This window comes from Hemitrygon akajei, chromosome 8 (genome assembly GCF_048418815.1).
Source record: "Hemitrygon akajei chromosome 8, sHemAka1.3, whole genome shotgun sequence".
Taxonomy (NCBI): Eukaryota; Metazoa; Chordata; class Chondrichthyes; order Myliobatiformes; family Dasyatidae; genus Hemitrygon; species Hemitrygon akajei.
In genome coordinates, this window is record NC_133131.1 from 89,308,841 (window position 1) to 89,335,211 (window position 26,371).

The 26,371-nt window shown below is 40.3% G+C and overlaps 1 protein-coding gene across 3 annotated transcripts in view; it reads left to right on the forward strand.

The window, feature by feature from the left end:
• Positions 1 to 2,671: 2,671 nt before the first annotated feature.
• Positions 2,672 to 26,371, forward strand: part of vwde (von Willebrand factor D and EGF domains) — a 222,673-nt gene continuing 198,973 nt past the window's right edge. For all 3 annotated transcript variants that reach the window (XM_073054145.1, XM_073054146.1, XM_073054147.1), the window contains exon 1: positions 2,672 to 2,884. In XM_073054145.1, coding sequence (XP_072910246.1) covers positions 2,800 to 2,884 — 85 coding nt within the window. In that variant the 5' untranslated portion in view covers positions 2,672 to 2,799. The remainder of the gene's footprint in view (positions 2,885 to 26,371) is intronic.

Sequence of the window (26,371 nt, forward strand, 5' to 3'; positions counted from 1 at the left end):
GAAACTCTTTGTGTTCAAATCTATAATAGATTTTAGACCACAAGATATTGGAGCAATGTTAGGCCATTTGGCCCCTCGAGTCTGCTCTGCTACTTCATCATGGTGGATCCATTTCCCTCTCAACCCCATTCTCCTGCCTTCAACCCATAACCTTTCATGCCCTGCTTTATCAAGAATCTATCCAATACCATTTTAAATACAACTAATGACCTGGCTTCTACAGCTACCTGTGGCAAAGAATTCCAGAGATTCACCACCCTCTGTCTAAAGAAATTCCTCCTCATCTCTACTCTAAATAGACGTCCCTCTATTCTGTGGTTGTGCATTTTAGTCTAGGACATCCTCTCCATGTCCATTTTACCTCAGCTTTGCAACTTCTGACAGGTTTCAATGAGAACCCTTTCATTCTTCTAAATTCCAGCCAGTACAGGCCCAGAGCCATCAAGTACTCTTCATCTGATAAGCCTTTCAATCCCACAATCATTTTTGTGAATTTTCTTTGAACCTACTCCAACGTTAACACATCCTTTCTTAGGAAAGGGGCCCAAAACTGATAACAATACTCCAAGTGAGACCTCAGCAGTGTTTTATACACTCTAGCATTGCATCCTTGCCTTTATATTCTAGTCCTCCTGAAATGAATGCTAACATTGCATTTGCCTTCCTCACCATCAACTCAGCCTGCAAGTTAACCTTTAGGGAATCCTACATGTCCCATGTCCTCAGATTATTGAATTTTCTCCCTGTTTAAAAAAAAGTCTATGCTTTTATTCCTCCTTCCATAGTGCAGGATCACACATTTTCTGACACCGTATTCCATCGGCCACTTCTCCTAATCAGTCAAAATCCTTCCTGCTTCCTCAACATTAGCTGCCCCTCCACCTATCTTTGTATTGTCTGCAAACTTTATAGATTTTCTACTTCTGTAACCAACAACTCTCTGTAGTTTTCCAACTGTAACTTTTTGGCCATCTTAACTCTGCCCCGAGCCTTCAACTTTGCAGACTTAAATTTGGATTCTCCTTTCTAAACCATGTCCCCATTCACCACTCTTTTAATATTCACTTTAAAACCTGCCCGATTTAAAACTTTTAATTATAGTTAATTTCTCATTTTTAATGAGATGTTGTTCATACTTGCAATCCACATTGGGATTTTTTAAAAAACAAAATAAAGGTATTCATTGAAAAAATGTATTTTTCCTCAATGGCCTGAAAATTTAATGGCCAGTTATATCAGAAGTGTGTGTGTGTGTGTGTGTGTGTGTGTGTGTGTGTGTGTGTGTGTGTGTGTGTGTGTGTGTGTGTGTGTGTGTGTGTGTGTGTGTGTGTGTGTGTGTGTGTGTGTGTGTGTGTGTGTGTGTGTATAACTTCAAGGAAGCATGCAGATAAAAATTTAGAGATGTTAAGGATAGCTATGAGTGGGTTTAGAAGCTACTGGACTGACTGTAGGAAGTCATGATGTATTCCTATGTGAATTTTACTTATAACAGTTAAATGATTGAGGTTTAGTGATGGAAAATGTTAAGGGTATACTAGAAAAGGAATCAGCAAATGCGTTTATTGGGAGATAAGAATTTTCAGAAACTTCTGGGGGGGGAGAATGGAAATGAAGTTTGAGACAATTTGTGAGGATAGGGTTGCAAACTATTATAGGGATGCTACCTACACACGGGGCTGATAAATATAATATGGTGATCATAATCTGGAATTGTAGGTTTAAAGTGGTGTGCTTTGGGAGAGAATGAATCAAATGAGGATCGAGAGAGACAGGAATGCTGCAGAAATGCGGCAGAATTGTTGAGGTGGGTTAAAGTGAGTGGGGGCGGGGAAGGCAGGATAGAAGGAGAAAACACAGCAGCTGATAGCTTTGGTTTTTAAAGAGAAACGATACTGTGATATTTTCACGCAGAGATGACGTTCAAAACAAGGTTCCAAACTTGTGGTGTACTATTATTTTGAACAAAATGCATTGAAATAAGTCCCACTTTTAAAACTCAGTTCGGAAGTCTTGCTCGTGGTAACTTTGGTCACTGTGGGGCAAGGTTGTAAAACACTTTCATTTGGAATGCATTAGCTACTGGCGACGGGGAACGGAGCAATTGTTGCTCTAAGCCGGCTGGCTACTATTGCTGTCTGCGGATGCTATAAGAACGTCCGATATTCGTTGGATGTATGGCTGTTATGGTCCAAGCTGTGGCGCTATGCTCATCAGAAAACAATGTTCTGCATAAAAAAAGTAATATAATGTTTAGAAGGAATTGAAATTATACCTGATGACCATCTACTACAAAAAAAAATCCTAACCAGTTTAAACAGTAACAGTTAAATCCCGAGACCAACAGGAATCGGAAAACAAATATTTTCAAAGACTCTTGTGCACCAAATCTGAAATGTTTGTAAAGAACGAAGACGACAAAAAAGGTGCCTGCATCGAGGACCCGAACTCAGGCGTGCGCCCGCCAGCTCGCCTCCCTGTTCCGCGAACGCGCCCATTCCAACGCGAGCCCTATCGAGCGCGCGCTCCCGCTCAGGAGCGCGGAGCCCCGAGGCGAGGTGGCGCGCGCCTGTCCTCTGCCCTTTAACTCCTCCCCCGCCCCCTCTCGCTCCAGCTGCTCCGATCGCCCGCGTCTGAGGAATCTTGTAACTACTGCAACACAAGCAGAGCGGAGCGCTTGTGGTGCTGCCACCCGTAGACTCTGCGTTAAGCAGGGGCAATAAGCTTGGCGCCTTTTCACCTACCTTGCAAAAATCACTTTGAGTACTAGTTGTCGCGAAGTAAACCAAAAACAATCAATTAATGACAATGGTAATAAAAATATTCCAGGCATGCTGCATTTGCTGGACTTTGCTGCTGTCCATTCACAATGTTTGCTGTCAATTGGGTAAGTGGTTTTTGAGAGATTTTAAAGTGTAAAAACAGTACTTAACTACCATAGTAGTACTATTAAAACTGGCTGCAATTTGTTCTCTATTGGATTTTCAGGTGACTATAAAACATTTGCCTTTTCTATTTTACAGATTTATTAGATTACGATTATCGTATGTTTTTGCTAACTAGGAAATCGTATTTCGTAGAGTCTGGGTAATGTCTTTGAGCTTGGAATATTAACAAGCAGCCAAGTAGCGTTGTGTCCAATACAAACGAATCAATTCGTTGTTTTAAATGAAACACTTACATGCGTTGTTTTCATGTGCCTAATGTTTTATGGCTGATTGATTAACCACTTACTGTTCTTGATAACAAGTTTTAATATTAGCTGCGTATACACCAAACGCGACATACTAAAGTGAAGTCATAGCATGTGAATGTAACCTTTTAGAGAATTGTTAGAAAGCATACAGGTTATCTTTTACATCTTTATTTTCTTTACGTAGTATACCTCCTATAAGCAATTATTTTTTTCTTCTTCTGTGATTTATTATGTGCTTTTTGTGGTCTTATCGAGTTAGATGGTTTTTTAAAAATAATACCACTCAGTTAGGAAAGTACCATAATGCTCAAAACTGGTTTGTTGCCAAGTGCTGTTATCTCTAGAATTTAAAGTACATTTAGCATTCCAATTGCGTGATACCCTTTCAATGATGTTTTTGTGTAGATTTGTTAATATTGACTTTTTGTGCATATTTTATTCCCACGGACTAAGAAGAATTGATAGGACATGAAAAGTGATGTGTTTTATTGACTACAATATTTTTCTTGACATGCCACACAGCTTTTTGTGTTTAAGTATTTACAACAGTGATGTACAGAGTAAAGATTTATTGCTGCAAGGATTCGCTACATTTTCTATATGAACAATTTCTTCCCAGATGTTGAATCATTATTAAAATCTTTGGAGCAGTTGATAAATGTTAACTTCTGGTGTGTAAATTCAACAAGCCTTGAGTGGCCCAATGGTATCTCTTGAGTTTTGAGAATGAAGGTTTATCATCACCCTATCTAATAGGGCATTTATCATCACCCTATCTAATTTATGAGTGAGACTCCAGAACTAAATACAAAATTCATAATGACTTTGCTGGACTTTTTTCAGTTATATTACTTTGAAACCTAACTCGTATTGGTAATATTGCTTTCCCTTGATGACAGGGTCAAAGAACACTAAAAAATGGGTGATCAAAAAAATACTGCTTTAAATATCAAATGAAAGGAAGCAATGTTTATCGTGTAATATCTGTAAAATGAAAGCAGTAATGAAAACTAAAAGACATTTGCTGTGCTTCATTTATGTTGATGACGCAGCACATACAACTGTAGTTTCCGATATCAACACATTGGGATGTCTTTGCTTGCCTGAAGGCATTGTTTATGCCAACCTCCTCTGAGCACTGAGAAGTGTTTCTTGTGGTCCCCTGCCACTATAGGTATGTGGGGGTGGAGGGGGGTGTGTTCACCAAGCCTGCATCTACTCTGTTACCCTCAAGTATTTTGTGCTTTTAAAAAAAAATTGATTTGCATCATGACTAGCATTACAATTTTTTAATTGCTTTTAATCTGTGTCGAAGGGTTTCAAAATATGTAATAAGGTAGCCAGATATCAAAGCAGGTATAAATCTGCAAAGTATACTCGGGTTTACCAACCCTCTGCGGTGACTCAATAAATGCTTTTGTGCTGTTGAAAAATTAAAGTTATAATTTTTTTTAAAGTAGCACAAAATAAATTAATAACAATTTTTTGTTGAATCACTAAAGAATGCCAAAGTCTATGCTTTTAGCTAATAAGGGACACAAGGTTATTGACTGACAGTATTTTTCAATTTGATCATCAGCAGAGTTTTATATTAAATGATTGACTAAATCAAAGTTAGTTTTCAGCTATTTAATTGTGGTAAATTTTGTTTATTTACATGGGTCATTTAGTGGGTCCAAATAAGTAAATTGCACTGAATATTAATGGAAACATTTATTTGCTTGCATTAATTTGGCAATGGTTTTATGTTCTGTGCTTTTGCAATTAACTTCAAAAGACTCACTTTTGTATTTTGTATGGTAGTTTCCATGTGTTACCACATCTGTTCTCCCGCCCCCCCCCCCCCATTCTGTTCCTTACCTATGAGATTGGTTTCAGTACATCAGTGCATAATGATGTTAAAGAGATTCACATGAATTGCCATGATGCATCTTCCCCCCCCCCCTTCAAAAAAAACCAATGTAACTGTTACATGATGATATAAATTTTGGGTATGTTTAAAAAAAGTTCTGAAAATATGAAATGATACTGATGTCATTCAGTGACATTAGATGGAAAGGGCAAGCCTTTTTTTCCCTTCTGAAGCAGAGGTGGCATTAGAATTGTTATCACTGAATGCAATGCTGGATATAATCTTTATTTTCCAAATGCCATTTCTGTGTACCTATGCAATTAAACTTTTTTCCATCTTGCCTATAAGAGCAATGTACAATATTATTGTTAATTAACTCATTAATCTGACCAGAGCTGAATTATTCTGTTCAAACAGCATTTTTTTTAAAAAAAAGCAGGATGTAGGTATAAACCATTTGAATATTAATTTATTTGTGTGGGGAGAGAGGCGGGTAGTCAGTTCTAGCCAAGTTAAAGTAATCGTCTGGTTATTGCTCAAATGGTCAAAGCTTTATTTAAAGAAAAATCTCTTCTCACTTGGAAGATATTGGTTGCTCTCCAAGACAAATGGAAGTTCTGCTTCATGGTTAAAAACTGCCATTTATAGACTTCACAGCGATTTGCCAATTTCTGTGTCAGAAGATTTCCTGCAAGGAGGAAAAATATTGGTGTCTCAGTCCAAAGTGAATGAGAATAGTAGCACTTGAGCAATGGGGAAACTTTATTTAAGAAGCCATTTATCAGTAATGTGGAAATGTTGTATAGAATAACATATAACAAAATAGCAAGAATGTTATCATTCATTGTTAACTTTCCTATGTAGAATTACTGTTGTTTCAAGTAAAAGCAGTACTGGTGCTAATCAAATAGCAAATAACTTGTTATTATCATCGCTGCAAGAAGTGTTTTTTAGTAAGATTTAGATTATGAGAGCTTCTAATATTATTCTCAATGGAGTATATATTAATTTTAATGAACAAGAGGATATTGCATTTTCTTCAGTCTTGGGTAATGTCGGTAAGGTTCTCTTTATTGCCCAATTCTTGCAAGCTCAATATTTTTTTGCTAACCTTTGTTAGAATTTAATCTTCCCCTAGCTTCCTAATTCTGCTAAACCCAGTCCTAATCGCTGTTTTACTCGACTCAGTCCTAGCCATTTTTTCCCCCAAAATAGCATCTTTGTTTTTCTCATCAACCTTTGCTTTCCTTTACATCACAGTTCCTACTTGCCTTTCCAGGCTGCCTCATGGCCATTTGCTGTGGATAAAATGTGAAAGAAAGGGTGAATGAAGCTAAGTTTTTTACACAGGGAGTGGTGAGTGCGTGGAATGGACTGCCAGCGATGGTGGTGGATGTGGATATGATAGGGTCTTTTAAGAGTCTCCTGGACAGGTACATGGAGCTTAGAAAAGTAGAGGGCTATGGGTAACCCTCGGTAATTTCTAAGGTAAGGACATATTCAGCACAGCTTTGTGGGCTGAAGGGCCTGTATTGGGCTGTAGGTTTTCTATGTTTTATGTTTCTCTGTTGGAATATGCTTGCAGACAGTTTGGTTCTGAATAAACTCTGGCATGATGATATGAGATTATACCATCTATAAAAACAATATTATAGAAAGGATGCATAAAATTGTGTAGGAATTATGATCATACATTAAAAATGATTGAGCTGTGTTGATTTTGTAGAACTGCCCACCTCAGCGAAAGCTTTTCTCAAAGAAGGGTAGAAAACTGGAAAATGCAGCTGTCAATTGTAGCTATCAGCCAGTAACTAAATGGATGAACGCTGAGTGCTTGAAGCCTTCTAAATCAAGAAGTCAATGAAGAAACCTGGTTTTCTAAAAGGGAGAAACATTAATCTTGGTGGAGCTTTAATGATTAGCAATATTGGAAGAGAATCTGTCTTGGTTTACAGAAGTACCTGACTGAGCATGCAAAGGAAAATTTATCATTTTATTAGTTTTGCAGTTTGCACCAACATACTGAATTTCTTAAGCTGTCCAGAAAGGCTGCAAATCTAAACACACCCTCTGTATTATTTATATTATTCATAGTACATTCATTGTTACATGAAAATTCATCTGTTATTACACTTCAGTGTAAGATGCAAAGGCACATCAAACTGAATTTTTAAACACAAAGGACACTGCAGATGCTGGGGTCAAAGCAACATGTACAACAAGCTGAAGGAACTCAGCAGGTCGGGCAGCATCTGTGGAAACAAGCAGTCAACGTTTCGGGCTGAGACCCTTCATCAGGACTGAAGAGGGAGGGGGCAGGGGCCCTATAAAGAAGATGGGGGGGAGGGTGAAAGGTGCCAGGTGAAAAACCAGTGAGGATCAAGGGGTGGGGCAGGGGAAGCAGGGAGGGGATAGGCAGGAAAGGTGAAGAAGGAATGTAAGGGGAAAGCACTATGGGTAGTAGAAGGCGGCAGGATCATGAGAGAGGTGATAGGCAGCTGGAGGAGGAGGCAGAGTGAAACTGGGATGGGGGAAGGGAGGGGAAGGGAATTACCGGAAGTTGGAGAATTTTTACATTCTTACTGTGTATTTGTGCTTGTAAATTGATGAAAAATGTTCTCAGTAGTTTAAATTGCAGAATAGAAGATCACTAATCTGATGCTGTATGGTTAGAAAATATCTCAACTTCATAAAGTAACTTGTCAATCTATATTTATGAATTTTAACAAAGTCAAAAGGAATTGCAAAAGCTTCTTCGAATCATACAGCGCCAAAAATAGGTCCTTGGCCCACTGAATCTGTGCTAACCATCACGTCCATATACACTTATTATGTTAACTCTACCCTGATCCATGTATTCGTCACACATGCCCCAGATTCTACCACTTATCTACAAACTAGGGGCAATTTACAGTGGCTAGTTAACTTGTCAACCCACGTGGCTTGTCAATGTGAATGGAAACCACATGCAAACTACACTTGACAGCATTGATGATTGGGGTTGAACTTGTTTTGCAGGATCTGTAAGCCAACAGCTCTTGCCACTTGAAGAATACATACAAATAACATGTATTAAAAAGCCATTGATCTACAGTCTAAATTTATCCCTATTCTTAATCTCAAACAATTTGGACTGGATCTCTTTTGCTTTTGGTTAAGAACTCCATAATTAGCAATTAATCTACAAAAAGAAAGAATGTTATTCATTTTTAACTTTTCTATGTAGAATGGCTCATTTCAAGTAACAGGATGTACTGGTGCTAATTAAATTCATTCTAACAGCAGTGTCAAAACTTTACATTTGTAGGTTGTTGATAGTATATATGGGAGCTGGTAGACCATGATTAAAGTGTTAGAGATCTCCAATGGCTAATTGGAACGTGTCACTGCTGTTTTATATATCAGTGAGATAGCTGTAAAATCATTTATGGGACTACAGACACAGGGCATATGAAAGACGAGATGAGCAAGGCAAATAATAAGAATTAAACCAGATGAATTTGTCTAATCATGTGGGCTTGCTATGGAAAGTTTGTTTTCTGTAGCTGTTATACCGATTATACTTGTGAAATTCCTCCAGTAGATTTATGTGTGCAAACAGTAATAAGTGGATGTTATCATAAGAATTGAATATTTTCCCCCCGAGAAACTAAAGATCAAAACAAAAAATTTAAAACCTAGAACATAGACTAGTGCAGCACTGGGAACAGGCTGCTCAGCCCATGATGTTGTGCCAAATGAATTTAAACTAATAACACCTAATCCCTTCTGCCTATTTGTGTTCCATAAACCTCCATTCTCTGCATATTCATGTCTCAATATCGAAGTGTCTTTTAAAATCCCTCTGTTGTTTCTGACTCTACCCACACTCCGCGGAAGTCCGTGCTCTGTGCAGGGAAAGAAGCAGCTTGCAATGCACATCTCTTTTGAGCCTTCTTTGTACAACTCCAAAGTTAACAAAGCATGTGTTGAAAATCCATTTATGCCAGAGTAGACCAATAGCAGACCATCTTCTTGATACAGAATCTGACGTTTTATAACCCAGGCCAAGGCCACTATTTCTGTGCTCGTCAAAAAAAAAGCTACATATCCTAATCTCACCCTCTTGCACTTGGTAAGTGTGTATGTCTCATCTCTCCAGCTATATATCAGGGTGTTGTTAGTGCTTTAAAGACTTCTGTTTCACCATCCTTTCTTGTGGTGGGGGTGGGGGGTGGGGGAGGAATGTAACATCCCCACTGACCTGTGAGAATCCTGGACCAATGGCTACTTAAAATAGAAAACAAACATTTGATTTGGGATGGTTCTGAGAACCTCAACTTCAAGTTCATTTATTGGGAGCACAAAGAAGCCTTGTGTAAGTGCTGATAAGTATGACACGTAGTATATAGAACATAGAACATCATCAGATTAGGCACTTTGGCTCACCATGTGACCACGCTGCCGGTCTAAACTAAGCCTTTCTACCTGCATGTGATCAATATATTTCTATTCCATGCCTGTTCATGTGTCTGTCTAAATACCTCTTAATTGTTGCTATTGTATGAGCTTCTACCACTCCTCTCTGGCAGCAGGTTCCAGGAACTTACCAGTCTGTGCTTATTTTAAAAAAAACACAGAAAAAATGTGCCTCACACATCTTGTTGAATCTTTCCTCCCTTTCACTTTAAAGCTATGCCCTCTAGTGTTTTTTTGCATTTCCATCATGGGAAATGTAGTGTTGACTATCCACCTTATCAATGCCTCCTCATCGTTTGATATACTTCAATCAGATTTCTCATCAGCCTCTGACCCTCCAGAGAAAACAATCAGAGTTTGCTAACCTCCTCTTGGAGCTACACACACAAAATGCTGGAGGCGCTCAGCAGGTTAGGAAGCAGCATGTATGGAAATGAATAAACAGCCGAGACCCTTCCTTTCCAGCCCTGAAGAAGGGTCTCAGCCTGAAATGTTGACAGTTTATGCATTTCCATAGGTGCTGCCTGACCTGCTGACTTCCTCCAGCATTTTATGTGTGTTGCTTTGGATTTCCAGCATCTGCAGAATTTCTTGTGTTTATGATTTGCTCCTCTTATAGCTGGTGCACTCTGGTCCAGGCAATATCCCATTGAAACTCTTCTGCGCCCTCGCTAATGCCTGCACGTCCTTTCTGTTGTGAGGTGCCTAGAACTACATGCAATATTCTAAATGTGGCCCAACCAAAATTTTTAGAGTTGCAGTGTATTTTCCCAACTTTGACACTCGCTGTCCTAATCAAAGGCATGCTTGCTGTCACACACCCTATTTACCCCTCTATCAATTTGTGTTGCCACTTCAAGGCCGTATGGATTTTGCATCCTAATAACCCTCTATGAATCAATATTCCAAAAGTTCCAACCATTAATTGTCTCTAATGCCACCCAAACTTCCCAGCTGCTCAGTTTGACAAGCAACTCTAGCCCTGGGAAAGCCAATGTCTTTTTAATCATAATGTAATCCTCTGTTCTTCCATATTTCCCAATGTTTTGCTATTTATTTTATATTCACTTACCATAATGCATGTTGGCAAGTACACATCCTTGCTCTTTTCTAGATGTAAATACTATCTGTGATTTTTTTTTACAGCCCTACTGAGTAGCCCATCTGTATCTTTTTCTGGTCTCAAGCTTTTATCCTTGCTGGCAATCAATATTATCATATGCTAAGTTCTTTATCATTTACCCCTACATTTACATCTAAAGAAATTTGGTTCTGTGGAATCCCGCTGATAATAGCTTTCCAAAAATACAACAAACGTAACTCTCTTCATCCTGCACCTGAACCAATTGGATCAAAGTGTTCTTTCTGTGAATCCATAGGGTTCTGTTCTTTTGAACTAGTTTGTCATGCAGGACTTTGTCAAGAAAATTTGCTAAGATCCATGCATTAGAATATACTACTCCCATCATTCCTCTTTGGGGGGGTGGGGAATAATGTAACCAAATTTGTCTAGCGTGAGCTTTTTTTTTAATAAACCCATGCTGACTTCCCTGAACAATGTCCGTAATTGGCATGTGACATAAACAATTAAAGCAGAAACGGGCCTGCATGCCTACCTTCCAATTCAATAAGATCATGACCTATATCTTGCCCAAGTCCTACTTACCTGTGCTTCTTAACCATCTCAATTCCTTGAATATCTGAAAATATATAAAGCATCGCACAGGGAAACTCAACACTGTTTTGTGAACCTTTGCCATTGGAAAAAGCCTGACCTTTATGAGACTTGGACGATGCACAGCACTTGTACCATTGTTGAGTTTACTTGCTGATGTTCCTCCACCAGCTCATCTTATATCAAAGACCTCTGCCAACCAGTATAACAAGAATAGCATGTGCTTGGAGAAAAACCATCACCACCACCTTCAGGTTCCCTCAGTATCACCATATCTACTTTAGGAAGTATATTGCTATTCTTTCAATACCATTAGGTCTAAGTCCTGGAAATTTTTGTCAGTGGTGCTGAGGAATGCTTCACCAGAAGAATTGCAACAGTTCAAGGCTATGCTTCCCCACCACATATGCTCAGTGGCCACTTTATAAAGTACTTCCTCTATCTAATAAAGAGGCCACTGTATGTACGTTTGTGGTCTCTTATTGCTGTAGCCCTAGCCCATCTACTTCAGGTTCGACATGTCATGCAGTCAGAGAGGCTTTTCTGCTCACCACTGTTGTAACGCATGATTATTTGAGTTGCTGTCACCTTCCTGTCAGCTTGAACCAGACTGGCCATTCTCCTTTGAACTCTCTCTCATTAACAAGGTGGTTTTTTTTTTGCACCATTCTCTATAAACTTCAGGGGATGTTGTGCATGAAAATCCCAGGAGATCAGCAGTTTCTGAGAAGCTCAAACCAGATAGTCAAAGTCACTTCATTCACATTCTGATGTTTGGTCTGAATAACAACTGATCCTCTTGCCCATGACTGCATGCTTTTATACCTTGAATTGCTGCCACATAATTGGGTGATAAGGGACTTTAATGAGCAGGTGTACCTAATAAAGTGGCCAATGAGTATGCTTAATCGGGAAGAAGCGTGGGTAATAAATGGTGCAGTGATATATACATCCTGAAAAACTAATGTTTATAATTCTAAAGAAGTGGTAGAGCAATACAGGTTTCCCCCGCTATCTGAAGGTAGAGCGTTCCTATGAAACTGTTTGTAAACCGAAATGCCATAAAGCGAAGAAGCAATTACCATTAATTTATAATGGGAAAAATTTGTGAGCGTTCCCAGACCCAAAAAGTAACCTACCAAATCAAACCAAATAACACATAAAACCTAAAATAACACAAACATATAGTAAAAGCAGAAATGATATGATAAATATACAGCCTATATAAAGTAGAAATATTGTATGTACAATGTAGTTTCACTTATCAAAATTGGTAAGACAGTGAGCCAAAATCGATGTGGAGAAAAAAAATCGGCACACACAACTGCCCGCACAAGGCTTCATGGTCATGGTAGTCTTTCACGGGGTAAACACATGTATAAAGTGAGAGTCTTTTTTTCGTAAAAGCGAAAATCCTCTTTGGTTAGCAAAAACAGGTACTAATGTAGGTGTTTCGTAACAGCAAACTGTTGTAAAGTGAACGTTCGAAAAATGGGGGGACACCTGTACCTAGCTGGACATTTATTTGCTTGACATTACTACTGTAAAACTTGTTCATTGTTAATCTTCATGAACAGAAAGAATAGGATTATTTCTTACTTCAGTGGGTGGTAAGTTGATGGAGAAGATCCTGAGAGGCAGGATTTATGAACATTAGGAGAAGCATAATATGATTAGGAATAGCCAGCATGGCTTTGTCAAAGACAAGTCGTGCCTTATGAGCCTGATTGAATTTTCTGAGGATGTAACTGAACACATTGAAGGAAGAGCAATAGATGTAGTATATATGGCTTTCAGCAAGGCACTTGATAAGGTACCCCATGCAAGGTTTATTGAGAAAATAAGGCATGAGGTCCAAGGGGACATTGCTTTGTGGATCCAGAACTGGCTTGGCCACAGAAGGCAAAGAGTGGTTGTAGACAGGTCATATTCTGCATGGAGATTGGTGACTCATGGTGTGTCTCAGGGATCCATTCTGGGATCCTTACTCTTTGTGAGTTTTATAAATGACCTGGATGAGGAAGTGGAGGGATGAGTTAGTAAATTTGCTGATGACAGAAAGGTTGGAGGTGTTGTGGATAGTGTGGAGGGCTGTCAGAAGTTACAGAGGGACATTGATAGGATGCAAAACTGGGTTGAGAAGTGGTCGATGGAGTTCAACCCAGACAAGTGTGAGGTGGTTCATTTTGGTAGGTCAAATATGATGGCAGAATAGAGTATTAATGGTAAGACTCTTGGCAGTGTGGAGGATCAGAGGGATCTTGGAGTGTGTGTCCATAGGACACTCAATCCATAGGACCATGCAGGATGACTTTGTGGTTAAGAAGGCATATGGTGCATTGGTCGTCATCAACCATGGGATTAAGTTCAAGAGCCAAGAGGTAACGTTACAGCTGTATAGAACCCTGGTCAGACTCCATCTGGAGTACCGTGCTCAGTTCTGGTCAACTCACTACAGGAAGGATGTGGAAACTACAGAAAGGGTGCAGAGGAGATTTACAAGGATGTTGCCTGGATTGGGAAGCATGCCTTATGAGAATAGGTTGAGTGAACTTGGCCTTTTCTCTTTGTAGTGATGGAGGATGAGAGGTGACCTGATAGAGGTGTACAAGATGATGAGAAACATTGCTTGCCTGGATAGTTAAGAGGCTTTTTCCCAGGGCTGAAATGGCTAACACAAGAGGACACAGGTTTAAGGTGCTGGGGAGTAGGTACAGAGTGGATGTCAGAGGTAAGTTCCTTTTATGCAGAGAGTGGTGAATGCATAGAATGGGCTGCCAGCGACTGTGGTGGAGGCAGATTATAATAGGATCTTTTAAGAGGCTCCAGGATAGGTACATGAAGCATAGGAAAATAGAGGGCTATGGGTAACCCTTGGTAATTTAAAGTAAGTACATGTTCGACACAGCATTGTGGACCTAAGGGCCTGTATTGTGCTGTAGGTTTTCTATGTTTCTGTAATCTTTCAGATGAACGAGCATCTTTTTATAGCATTATGATGTTCCAAAGCACTCCAGAGCCATTTTCACTCCTCCTTTGGCAACATCAACTAATTCTCAAATCGTGTGTGATTCTTATAAATCTGTAAGATAGAGATAAATTTGCACAATGATTCATTGCTCAAGGAGAATGCTGATTCCACACTACACTTTTTTTAATAGTAAATTCACATCAGTGTTCATGCTGATTAGGCATATAAGTTAAAGTTTTATTCAGGGGAGCTTTTCAATATTTAATGTGAATTGTATAGCTACTCTAAAACATTTTCAAAGAAAATACCAACTAAGGCTCTTGCATGGATTTAAGGATTTTGAAAACAGAATACTTAAATGCCTTAATACTGTGGGGCTGGTAAGGGGGAAATTACCACTTTGTTTTAAAACATGGCACAAATCATAGAACAAGCTCAGTGATATAATGCACCCACAATGTGTTGAGACCTGTGGATGAGAACAGTCTCATTGACGGATGCACTTAGATGAAATGACATGGCCTGAGTATTGCGATCTTTTATATCGCATGTTTGATTGCACACTGGTTCTATACAGTGGCATACAAGTTTGGGCACCCCTGGTCAAAATCTCTGTTACTGTGAATAGCTAAGTGAGTAAAAGATGACCTGGTTTCCAAAAGTCATAAAGTTAAAGATAACCCAGTTCTTTAATATTTTAAGCAAGATTACTTTTTTATTTCCATCTTTTACAGTTCCAAAATAACAAAAAAGGAAATGGGCTCAAAGGAAAAGTTTGGGCACCCTACATGGTCAGTACTTAGTAACACCCCCTTTGGCAAGTATCATAGCTTGTAAACACTTTATGTAGCCAGCTAAGAGTCTTTCAATTCTTGTTTAGGGGATTTTCGCCCATCCTTCCTTGCAAAAGGCTTCTAGTTCTGTGAGATTCTTGGGCCATCTTGCATACACTGCTCTTTTGAGATCTATCCACAGATTTTCGATGATGCTTAGGTTGGGGGACTGTGAGGGCCACAGCAAAACCTTCAGCTTGCACCTCTTGAGGTAGTCCATTGTGGATTTTGAAGTGTGTTTAGGATCATTATCCTGTTGTAGAAGCCATTCTCTTTTCATCTTCAGCTCTTTTTTTTACAGATGGCGTGATGTTTGTTTTGCAGAATTTGCTGGTATTTAATTGAATTCATTCTTCCCTCTACCAGTTAAATGTTCCCCGTGCCTTTGGCTGCAACACAAGCCCAAAGCATGATTGATCCACCCCCGTGCTTAATAGTTGGTGTAACGTAACGCCAAGTTAAATGTCGAGATAAACCGGAGTCAATGAAAACAAGGTCGCAGTAAGATTAACCATTTACTGTTCACTCTTCACATTAACATATGGTGAAAACTGTTGATAAAACAATACAAGATTGGTACAGTGTTTGTTTCCTTCTAAATATCACATTTACATCGTGAATACTTGCAAAGGTAAAACTACAATAACTACATTACATTAAAGTGCAGCATACAGTCAGAATCTACCTGCTCCATTGACTGCTTTAAATACACTTCAACACAAACTATCCCGACTCTTTAACTAATGGAAACATAAACCTTATCAACCATCGTTACTTTTAACAGAATCGGCGTTAACATTTTAACTCAACATATCGATTATCTAATGACTTACAGCGTTGCTTTCACTGTGTTTCTGGTGCGTAGAGAAAACTAACTAGCGCTGTGGCGCCACATGTGAGCGACCCCTACCCTTGCGTTTATCCCAAACCGGTATTTTCCCACAAGACGCGGCGAACCCGGATGTGACGTCATCGCAGCTGCGATATATTACAGACAAATGAATTTACTTAAACAATCCTAACTTTAACTAAAAATGCTAACAAACGAATTACTAAGCGAAAATATTATAAACTAAATAACTGCCATAAAGGCAGCACACTCCCCGCTTGACCTTCGTAAGGTCACAATGAACATAATACAAAACTTCAGTCTCTAAATCAGTCATTAGGTAGAAGTAGAATGACTTCTGTAACTGGCCTTTGGTAAATTTTCACATCGCCTTGGTCGGTAGTTTTCAACTCGACTTTCCTGACATGTCCATCTCGACTAGGGAATGTAGCAGTGATTCTGGCCATTGGCCAGCAGTTGCGGGCGATTTGCTTGTCCCTGAGCAGGACTAAATCTCCAACTTGAAAGGTAGTTCTCTGAAAGGTAGTGGGGCGACCCCACTATTTGCTTTGTCTCTGAAGACCTTGGTGTCCTCTGTTTTTAAGAAGATGGCGTCTTGAGCCGATGGAGCAATTTTATTATCATGCTCCGTTTGAGCGAAGACTGACTGACCCAGCGTCTCGTCAGTTACTTTGTGCTTGTTAAAGCCTTGTTGTGCTTCCTGGATACACATGGAACTTGTGCGGGGTTGAAGAATCGAATGGCGGCTACTCTCTAGCACATTGGTCTTGAGTGTGTTAACTGTCGATTTGTGTATGTTGCCAGGACACGCCTCTCCTATCACCACCCAGCCCAGATCCAGGCGTTGCGCAAAGGGGGCGTCGTGTGGTCCATTGGCCTGCTGCCTAACCTTGTGTACCCGGAGAACATCTCTTCCTAATAGCAGGAGTATTTCTGCTTCTGGATCCAGCTCTGGGATGTGTTTGGCGATGTGGTGGAGATGTGGCTGGTGTAGCACCGCACTTGGCGTCGGGATCTCAGTGCGATTATTCAAGATTTCATTGCACCCTAAGAGTGGAGGGAGACAGATGACGACTTTACCATCCAGGGACTCGATCTGAAGCCTTCTGCCTTCCTTCCGTAAGTTTCCATGTTGCCTGAGCAAGTTCTAAGGTAGTATGGGAACTGCTCACTCTCAATGTTGAACAAGTTAAAGAACTCTGGACTGACTAGCGAGCGATTGCTCTGATCATCCAGAATTACGTCAGCTTTGATGGCCTTGTCTTTGGCTCCCTTAGGGTACACCTTAGTGAGACAGATCTTTGAACAAGAACGGCTTGCCTGAGCTTGACCGCAAACTTCTGTACAGCTCGAGCTGACAACAGTTGTCCTGGAGTGAGCTTCTCCCTCCCCGCGGTCCTGTTGTGGGGGTGAAGGAGCATTGTCGGTTCGCGGTAACGGGCCAGGATGCATGGCCCCATCGTGATTAGTGCTATTACATTCCTGGCACTTCACGGCGATAGTACACTCTCTAGCAAAGTGAGAGGTCGAGGAACAGCATTTAAAACATATTCTTTTCTCCTCGAGAAGGGCCTTCCTCTCTTCAAGCGGTTTTTCCCTAAATGTTCTGCACCTTTTGAGGGGGTGGGGTTTGTCATGCAATGGACAATTCTTGCTAGGGTCGTTGTTAGTTGTAATGACTTCAGTCTTAAGCACTGAGACTGGTTTAATAACGTTGGAATTATTCGGAGAGGATTTATCTGGCTTGGTGTAAATTGTACTGCTTCCTGGACCTATGAGGCTAGGATCATTTCGCTTCTTCACCTCCTTGCACACAAACCTAGCGAAATACTCGAAGGGAGGAAATCGGCCTCTGTGTTCTTCCTTGTACTCTGAGGCAACGGACAACCACCTGTCCTGCAGCCCAAATGGAAGTTTGTCCACGAGTTGTCTAATCCCGGTTGGAGGTCTAGGTATACTAGACCAGCTGAGTAGCTATCTTCTTTGGCGCCTTGAATCTCCATGAGTAAATCTCCGAATTCTCTTAGCTTAGTGTGGTCCTTGGCTGACACCTTAGGAAAATTTCCCAAACGTTGGCATAGCACCGCTTCAATAATTTCGGGGGCTCCATAGCCCTCCTGAAGTCTCTCCCATGCTTTCTTCAATGCTAGCTCTGGTTTGTTGATGTACACTGAACGAATGCGTCTCACCTGTTCACCTGATTCTTTTCCCAGCCATTTTGCCATAAGATCCAACTTCTGGGTTGCTCTGAGCTGGACTCTGTCAATAGCGTTGGTGAATGTGGAGTATCATGCACGGTAATTTTCAGGTTTATCGTCGAACTGGTATAGTCCTGAAGTGATGAGATCCCATTGTGCTAAATACCGTGCTACGGGTTCGGCTGCAAGTGGCATGCGGGCTGGGGAAATATGTTGGCGTGTATATGACTGGGGGCGTACATTTGTTGTGGAATTTGATGTCCTGAATTCGACCCTTGCCTCTCTTCTCCCCAAATCTGGTAAGTTTGGTGTCGAGAAGTACTGGTCATGAGCCCTTTCATTCCTGGATTCATCGCGGAGTTGCGAGGGTAAATTATCTTCCTTGGATGGATGTGATGCAGTCGGGCCTCTCAGAGCCTCCTCATGAAGTGGGACGTTATTAAATAAGTAAGGAGAGGAAGAAAGAGTCTTCCATTCTATTTGAGATTGGACATAGTCGCTTGTGCGTTCCAATCTGATCTTTTCTGAAGTAGATCTTCCGTCAACCCGATCATGCCATTCTTCAGCATCTTCTCTTAACTCTGCTTCCACCCTGGCGGCTGCTGCTTCTCGTTCTAGCTTCAGCACTTCTAACTTTGCCTCTACCCTTTTTCTTTCCAACTCGTTTTCGGCTTCTCTGGCAGCCTCTTCCTTCTGGTTTTCGGCTTCTCTGGCAGCCGCTTCCATTCTTATTTCTACTTCTTGTTTGGCAAAGTGCGCTCACACATTGGCGAGTTCTGCTTTAGCTCTTGCTTGGGTGGCCTTACTTGATGCCCTACTGCCCCTGTCGCAGGATAGTGACGACTTTGGCAACGACTTGATGCTGGACCGAGTTGACATTGCTGCACTTGAAACACCTGATAATGCCGCTTTTTCACTGTAACGTTCTCGCTCGGGTGTAATGTAACACCGAGTTAAACGTCGAGATAAACCGGAGTCAATGAAAACAAGGTCACGGTAAGATTAACCATTTACTGTTCACTCTTCACATTAACGTATGGTGAAAACTGTTGATAAAACAATACAAGATTGGTACAGTGTTTGTTTCCTTCTAAATATCACATTTACATCGTGAATACTTGCAAAGGTAAAACTACAATAACTACATTACGTTAAAGTGCAGCATACAGTCAGAATCTACCTGCTCCATTGACTGCTTTAAATACACTTCAAAACAAACTATCCCGACTCTTTAACTAACGGAAACATAAACCTTATCAACCATCGTTACTTTTAACAGAATCGGCGTTAACATTTTAATTCAACATATCGATTATCTAATGACTTACAGCGTTGCTTTCACTGTGTTTCTGGTGCGTAGAGAAAACTAACTAGCGCTGTGGCGCCACATGTGAGCGACCCCCACCCTTGCGTTTATCCCAAACCGGTATTTTCCCACAAGACGCGGCGAACCCGGATGTGACGTCATCGCAGCTGCGATATATTACAGACAAATGAATTTACTTAAACAATCCTAACTTTAACTAAAAATGCTAACAAACGAATTACTAAGCGAAAATATTATAAATTAAATAACTGCCATAAAGGCAGCACAGTTGGGAGGTGTTCTTTTCATGAAATTCTGCACCATTTTTTCCTCCAAACATACCTTTGCTCATTGCAGCCAAAACGTTCTATTTTAACTTAATCAGTGCACAGGACTTGTTTCCAAAATATGTCAGGCTTGTTTAGATGTTCCTTTGCAAATTTTTGCCACTGAATTTTGTGGTGAGGATGCAGGAAAGGTTTTATTCTGGTGACTCTTCCATGAAGGTCATATTTGTGCAGGTGTCACTCCAGAGTGACACTCCAGAGTCTGCTAAATATTCCTGAAGGTCTTTTGCAGTCAAATGGGGGTTTTGATTTGCCTTTCTAGCAATCCTATGAGCAGTTCTCTTGGAAAGTTTTCTTGGTCTTCCAGACCTCAACTTGACCTCCACCATTCCTGTTAACTGCCATTTCTTAATTACATTACGAATTGAGGAAACGGCTACCTGAAAACACTTTGCTATTTTCTCTTTCTCCTGCTTTGTGGGCATCATTTATTTTAATTTTCAGAGTACTAGGCAGCTGCTTAGAGGAGCCCATAGCTGCTGATTGTTGGGACAAGGTTTGAGGAGTCAGGGTATTTATAAAGCTTTGAAATTTGCATCACCTGGCCTTTCCTAAGATGACTCTGAACAAGCCATAGCCTTAACAAGTTAATTAAGGTCTGAGACCTTGGTAAAAGTTATGTGAGAGCTCAAATCTCAAACTTTTGCATGGTGCTCCTTCCTTTTCTTTCACTCTAAAATTGTATGAAACAAAAATAATACACTAATCTTGCTTAAAATGTTGAAAAGAGTGTTTCGTCTTTAACTTTATGACTTTTGGAGTCAGTTCATCTTCTACTCACTTAACCATTCACAGTAACAGAAATTTTGACCAGGGGTGCCCAAACTTTTGTAGAAGAAATGTACGGTTGGCCCTCCTTATCAGCGGATTCCGTATGCGTGGAATCAACCGACTGCGGATCGGGAAAACCCGGAAGTTCTCTCTCCAGCACTCATCGTTTGAGCATCTTCTTGTCATTATTCCCTAAACAATACAGTATAATTGTATTAGGTATTATAAGTAATCTAGAAATGACTTAAAAGTACAAGCAGTCCCCGGGTTATGAATGTGTTCCATTCCTGAGTCCATCTTTAAGTTGGATTTGAAGTCAGAACAGGTACATCCAGAATTATTTAGTGTCAGTTACTCAAATGTTTTTCTTAGTATATAGTACATATTTTACCCTTCTATTCATATAAAACACTTCAAAAAGTACGTATTTCAATAATTTAACCACTGTGTTGCTTAGTAAGAATTGTAGCTTTCATCGGGGCAGGGCCTTTCACATGCTCCTTTAAAATTGTTCCAGTCGTTGACCGACTGTGGCCTAACACATTTCCAATGACTGATGTCCTTTCACCTCTTTCCGATCATATTATTACTTCCACCTTATTTTCAATCGCGATCATGATTATTTTCATGAACAAAAACACTGCAGATTCAGAGCTGCGGCACCAGGTCCTAATGTTCTCCGCATGGAGACATATTAAATAAAGTCCGGGTTTCCACTGGGTCCTAAAGACCACCACACTGATACATGTTAAATAAGGGACTTGAGCATCCGCCAATTTTGGTTTCCACGGGGGGTCCCGGAACCAATCCCCCTCGGATAAGGAGAGCTGACTATACTTATTGTAGATTGTTAATTTGAGTCAAGGGAAGAAATATTAGAGACTCTGAGCAGTGTTAGCAGGAATCCTTGGATAAGGCCTAAGAATTGTAGGAATGTAAACACAGTTTTTACAATCCCACAATCCTACGGTAAACTCATAAGAGTTAGTGTGGGAAATTGACTATATTGATCACCGTTAAATAAGGCATGAATTCATCTAGGGTTTTTTTCATGTTCTTCTTAATTTGTTAAGATATCGTCTTGTCTGGTTAACTTATATATTTTGAAGAAGTATCATTGAGGTTCATCCAGTGTTGCAGCCTTATGAATTTTAGAAATGTTTCTGATAAGGTCCCACATGGTAGAATAATTAGAAAATTCATGGTATTCAAGAAAAATTGGCAAATTGGATCAAAAATTGGCCCAGTGCAGGAAACAAAGGTTAGTGGTCAACAGATGTTTTTGTGACCAAAAGGCTGTTTTCAGTGGCATTCAACTAGGCCCATGATTTTAATAATAATTAGTCAATTTGTGATTTAGACCAATGCAGTGTGCATAATTTTGCAGATAAAACAAAAAATATTACTGCAGTCCATGGTTAAGAAGGAAACTGAGATTGCAGGGTGTCAATAGTGAACCAGGTCGTTGCCAAAAACGTCCACATGGTATTTGGGGGAGAGAAGCCTGAGGTGATACATTTAATCTTTTTTTAAACAAGTAACCAAATATGCAATAAGCAGACATCAAAGAATCCTAGAGCATATGACTTCCTGCAGACAGAATAGAAAATGATGAAAAAACAGAACACAAAATTGTAAGAAGAAAATAGTAACTGTGCAGATGGCATGAAGGTAGAGCAGTTGTGGATAGTGTGGAAGATTAACTTAGTTTACAGTCGGATATAGACAGGATGCAGAATCGTGCAGAGAATGAGCAGATGGAATTCAATCCAAAGAAGTGTGAACTCGTACACATTGGAAGATCAAACCTGAAGGCAAAGAACAAGATTAATGGCAGGATTCTCAGCAGTGTGAAGGGACAGCGAGATCTTGGAATCCAAGTCCATAGATCCCTTAGAGTTGCCATTCAAATCATTAAGGTGTTTAAGAATGTGTATGGTGTGCAGGCTTTCATTATTTGGGTGATTGAGTTCAAGAGCTGCAAGGTAATGTTTCAGCTCTATGAAAGTCTAATTAGACTACACTTAATATTGTTCAGTTCTGATTGCTTCATCATAGGAATGATGTGGAAGTTTTAGAAAGGAGATTTATCAGAATGCTGCCTGGATTAGAAAATATGTCCTCTTAACAAAGCTTGAGAAAGCTAAGACTTTTCTCTTCGGAGTGATGGAGGATGAGAGGCATAAAGTGGACAGCCAGCATCTTTTTCTCAGAGCAGCATTGGCTGATACCAAAGGATATCTGTTTAAAGTGAGTAGAGAAAAGTTTAGGAGAGATGTCAGATGTACAGTAGGTGTTTTACACAGAGAGTGGGTGTCTGAAATGTGCTGTTGAGGTTGGTGGTAGAGTTTGGAAAAGCAAGGACACTTAAGAGACTCTTATAAGCATATGGATTTCAGAAAAATGTAGGATTATAAGCTGTGTAGGATAGAAGGGTTAGATCGATTATAGAGTTTGTATACATTAGCACATCATAGGTCTAAGTATAGGTCTATCATAGGTCATACTGTTATACTGTTCTATGATTAATTATGGATGCTTATCTTTGAGTCAAAAGATGGCATGTGAGAAGGAGGCTTGTTCATAGAATCATAGAGATACAGCATGGAAATGTGTCCTTTGGCCCCTGTGACCATACAGGCTGCAAGCACACATTCTAATACTATCCTAACTCATTTTAGTCTATAACCACCACCAAACCCTTAACTCACCAAGATTTTGCCACTGATCTACACACTTGGGGCAAGTTAAGATGGCCAATTATCCTACAAACCTGCCCAATTTTTGGGACACGAGAAGAAACTGGAATACCCAGAGGAAATCCATGCCATCACTGAGAGCATGCAGACTCCACATGGGCAGCAACAGAGATCAGGTTGTTGAAACTGTGAGGCTGCAGCTCTGTTAGCTGTGCCAGTGTGTATAGTTTCTAAACTATTATAAAACCTTGGTTTGGCCTAGTGCTAGATAGATTTTTACTTGTTTGTAATTTTATATACAGATTGTAAGATTGAAATTATTTATAGAGTATTTATTTGATTTCAACTAAATGGGAATGACATTACATAATTTCAGTACATAGTTACTTTTACCTGAAGTTTGAAATGTGCAAAACAGAAGATTCAGAACTGATTGAGATTCAAGATTCAAGTACACTTTATTATCAAAGAATGTATAAATTGTACAGCCTTGATATTTGCTTGCTCAGGTTTCTTGCTTTGTAGTCACAAAGCAAGAAACCTGAAAGAACCCGATTTTAAAAAAAAAAGTAAAAATTAATGACCAGCAATTGACGCGCAAGGGAAAGAAAAAAATACAAATCATGCAAGCAATTGAAGCAAACAACTACATTCCAAACCAAATTGAGTCCTCAGATCCGAACCCCGGAGCAGCCCAGAGTAGGCCCAAAGCCTCACTTATCAGTTCATCATATTAGCAGGCAGGAAGCACAGCACCTGGGGCAGTCCTTATAGTCTCAGTGATGGAGAGAGAAATGACCATTGCAGAGACTGAGCAAAATCGGCTCTTAACTTGGATCCCGTCACACCGTCCCTTCAGTTTATCTGGGCTGGCATTGTAATTGACCAAACAACGGACAGTATGAAAGTATCTGATGCCCTGGAGAGAGGAGGGAACATCGCGGAGAGTGAGGAAAATTGGCTTTCTCCTCCAATCTGGGCCAGCGTTAAAATTGTCTAAATAGTGAATCATTTCTTGCTCTAGGACCTGGGCACTGCTGCAGCGAAAGGCTCCGGGCCTAGACCACGCTACTCAGTGACTCCTCCAGGCCCAGATTTCACTGCCCAGCCTGAAGCTACTCTCAAGCTCTTCAAATCAGCTCAGCGCCTAAAGTGATCCAACCTCACATTTAGGGCAGTTGTACAGTCACTGAATCTCCTCTGCCCGGACCCCAACTTCTCCTGTTGGAGCCCAGGGTGACCCAACCTCATACCCGTGCCAGTCATACGGGCAATACAACTCTATCTCTAATGATTCTGCAACACCATCTTGTCTCCTGCCACGAGCTCACCTCGTCATTCCTCGCCCCAACACTGTTTGTAGTAATAACCTAACACATAATACCTCAGAAAAGGTACTTTTAATGATGTTTTTACTTGGATTTCTTAACTTTTTAATTACCAGAGAGCTGTGGCATGTGTTCAGTAGGACCATCTTAACTGGAAGTATACATATTTTACTGCACAACAACTTTAACCTGTACAGCCATGTAAAGATGGTAAAAGATTGATACTTAGTAGTGGGAGTCAATTAATTTAGGGTAACATTTGGGGAACTTCAATCCCAGCCAGTTACATAATTGACTGTAAACGTGAACTACAAACGTAATTCGAACCAGAAAAGGACAGTGTTTAAACATTCCCTGTAGAAACTATTACAGTCAAAGCATGAGGCACTTTGCCTTATTTACTGTCTGTCACTGTAGTTCATGACAAGGCAAGACACTCATCTGAATTGAGTCTCATGATAATCAAGATTATTGATTCCGTTTAAGTATTTTGCAGCTTACTGGACAAACCTTTTCCATGGCAGTTCTGCTTCACACAGCCAGTGCACATCCCTAGCTCCAAAAGGATATGGGTACGGGTTGCAGTAAAAACTTGTAATTACTTGGTATCTTTAAGATGGAAAATTGTGCCAAAGTATTTTGGAGTGTTATAAAAAACAGAGGCATCTCCTTAATTCTCCTGGTCTGCGCCATATTCTTCTGAAATGACTCGACCCACCAGCATCACTGGCGTTCTCTGCCTCACTATGGCTGATTGACGTCTGGATATCTTCCAAACACACCCATTCCTTCAGTACCTAGTGTCGTATTCTCACACTTAGTGGGATAAGAGTGGATCTACCTTGGGTAAACTGGAACTGTAAGTTCACAAGCAAAACTTTAACAGAACAGTCTTCTATCTTTAAGGAAAAAAAATAGAAACAGAAGATTCCATGGGTTTCCTTGATGCCCACTGTTATGGGGGACAAAGGAAGAGCAACAAATCCAATGATTGCTGCGTGATAAACGAGATGGAGACGGACAACGAATAAGTGTCATGTTTGGAAGACCAATAAAAAAGGCTGTTTGTTGCTGAGATGGCCTTTTGGAGCAGCTTGTGGCTGAGCCCGCTGGAGGAGCAGCAGTTCTGGATTAAAGAGTTTAAGGTCAAGGAACCCTTGGGAAACAGTGATCATAATTTGATAGAATTCACCAGGCAACTTAAAAGGGAGAACAAGTCAGATGTATCGATATTAAAGTGAAGTCAAGGGAATTTTAAAGGCATGAGAGAGGAGCTAGCCAAAATTAATTGGAAGGGCACACAAGCAGGGATCATGGCAGAACAGCTGGAGTTCCTGGGAGCAATGTCAAAGGCTCAAGGTAGATGCATCCCAAGGAAGAAGTATTTTAAAGGCAGGATGACGCAACCGTGATTGACAAGAGAAGTCAAAGACCAGATTGACTACACCCTACAGTTTTAAAAGAGGTAGCTGAATAGACACTGAATAGTAATGATCTTTCAAGAATCATTAGATATGGTTCCGGAGGACTGGAAAATTTCAAATGTCACTCTATTCTTCAAGAAAAGAGGGAGGCAGAAGAAAGGAAATTATAGTTCAGTTGGGCTGATGGAAGGATATTGAGGTCGATTGTTCAGGATGTAGTTTTGGGGTACTTGGAGACACCTGACAAAATAGGCCAAAGTCAGCAAGGTTTTCTCGGGAAAATCTTGCCTAACAAATCTATTTAAATTCTTTGAAGAAATAACAAGCAAGATGGACAAAGGAGAATTGATGGCTTTATTGTACTTGGATTTTATGAAGGCCTTTGACAAGGTGCAGTGCATGAGGTAACAGGGTACAGTGCATGCATAATAAGATAAGAACCTAGGGCATTACAGGACAGGTACTA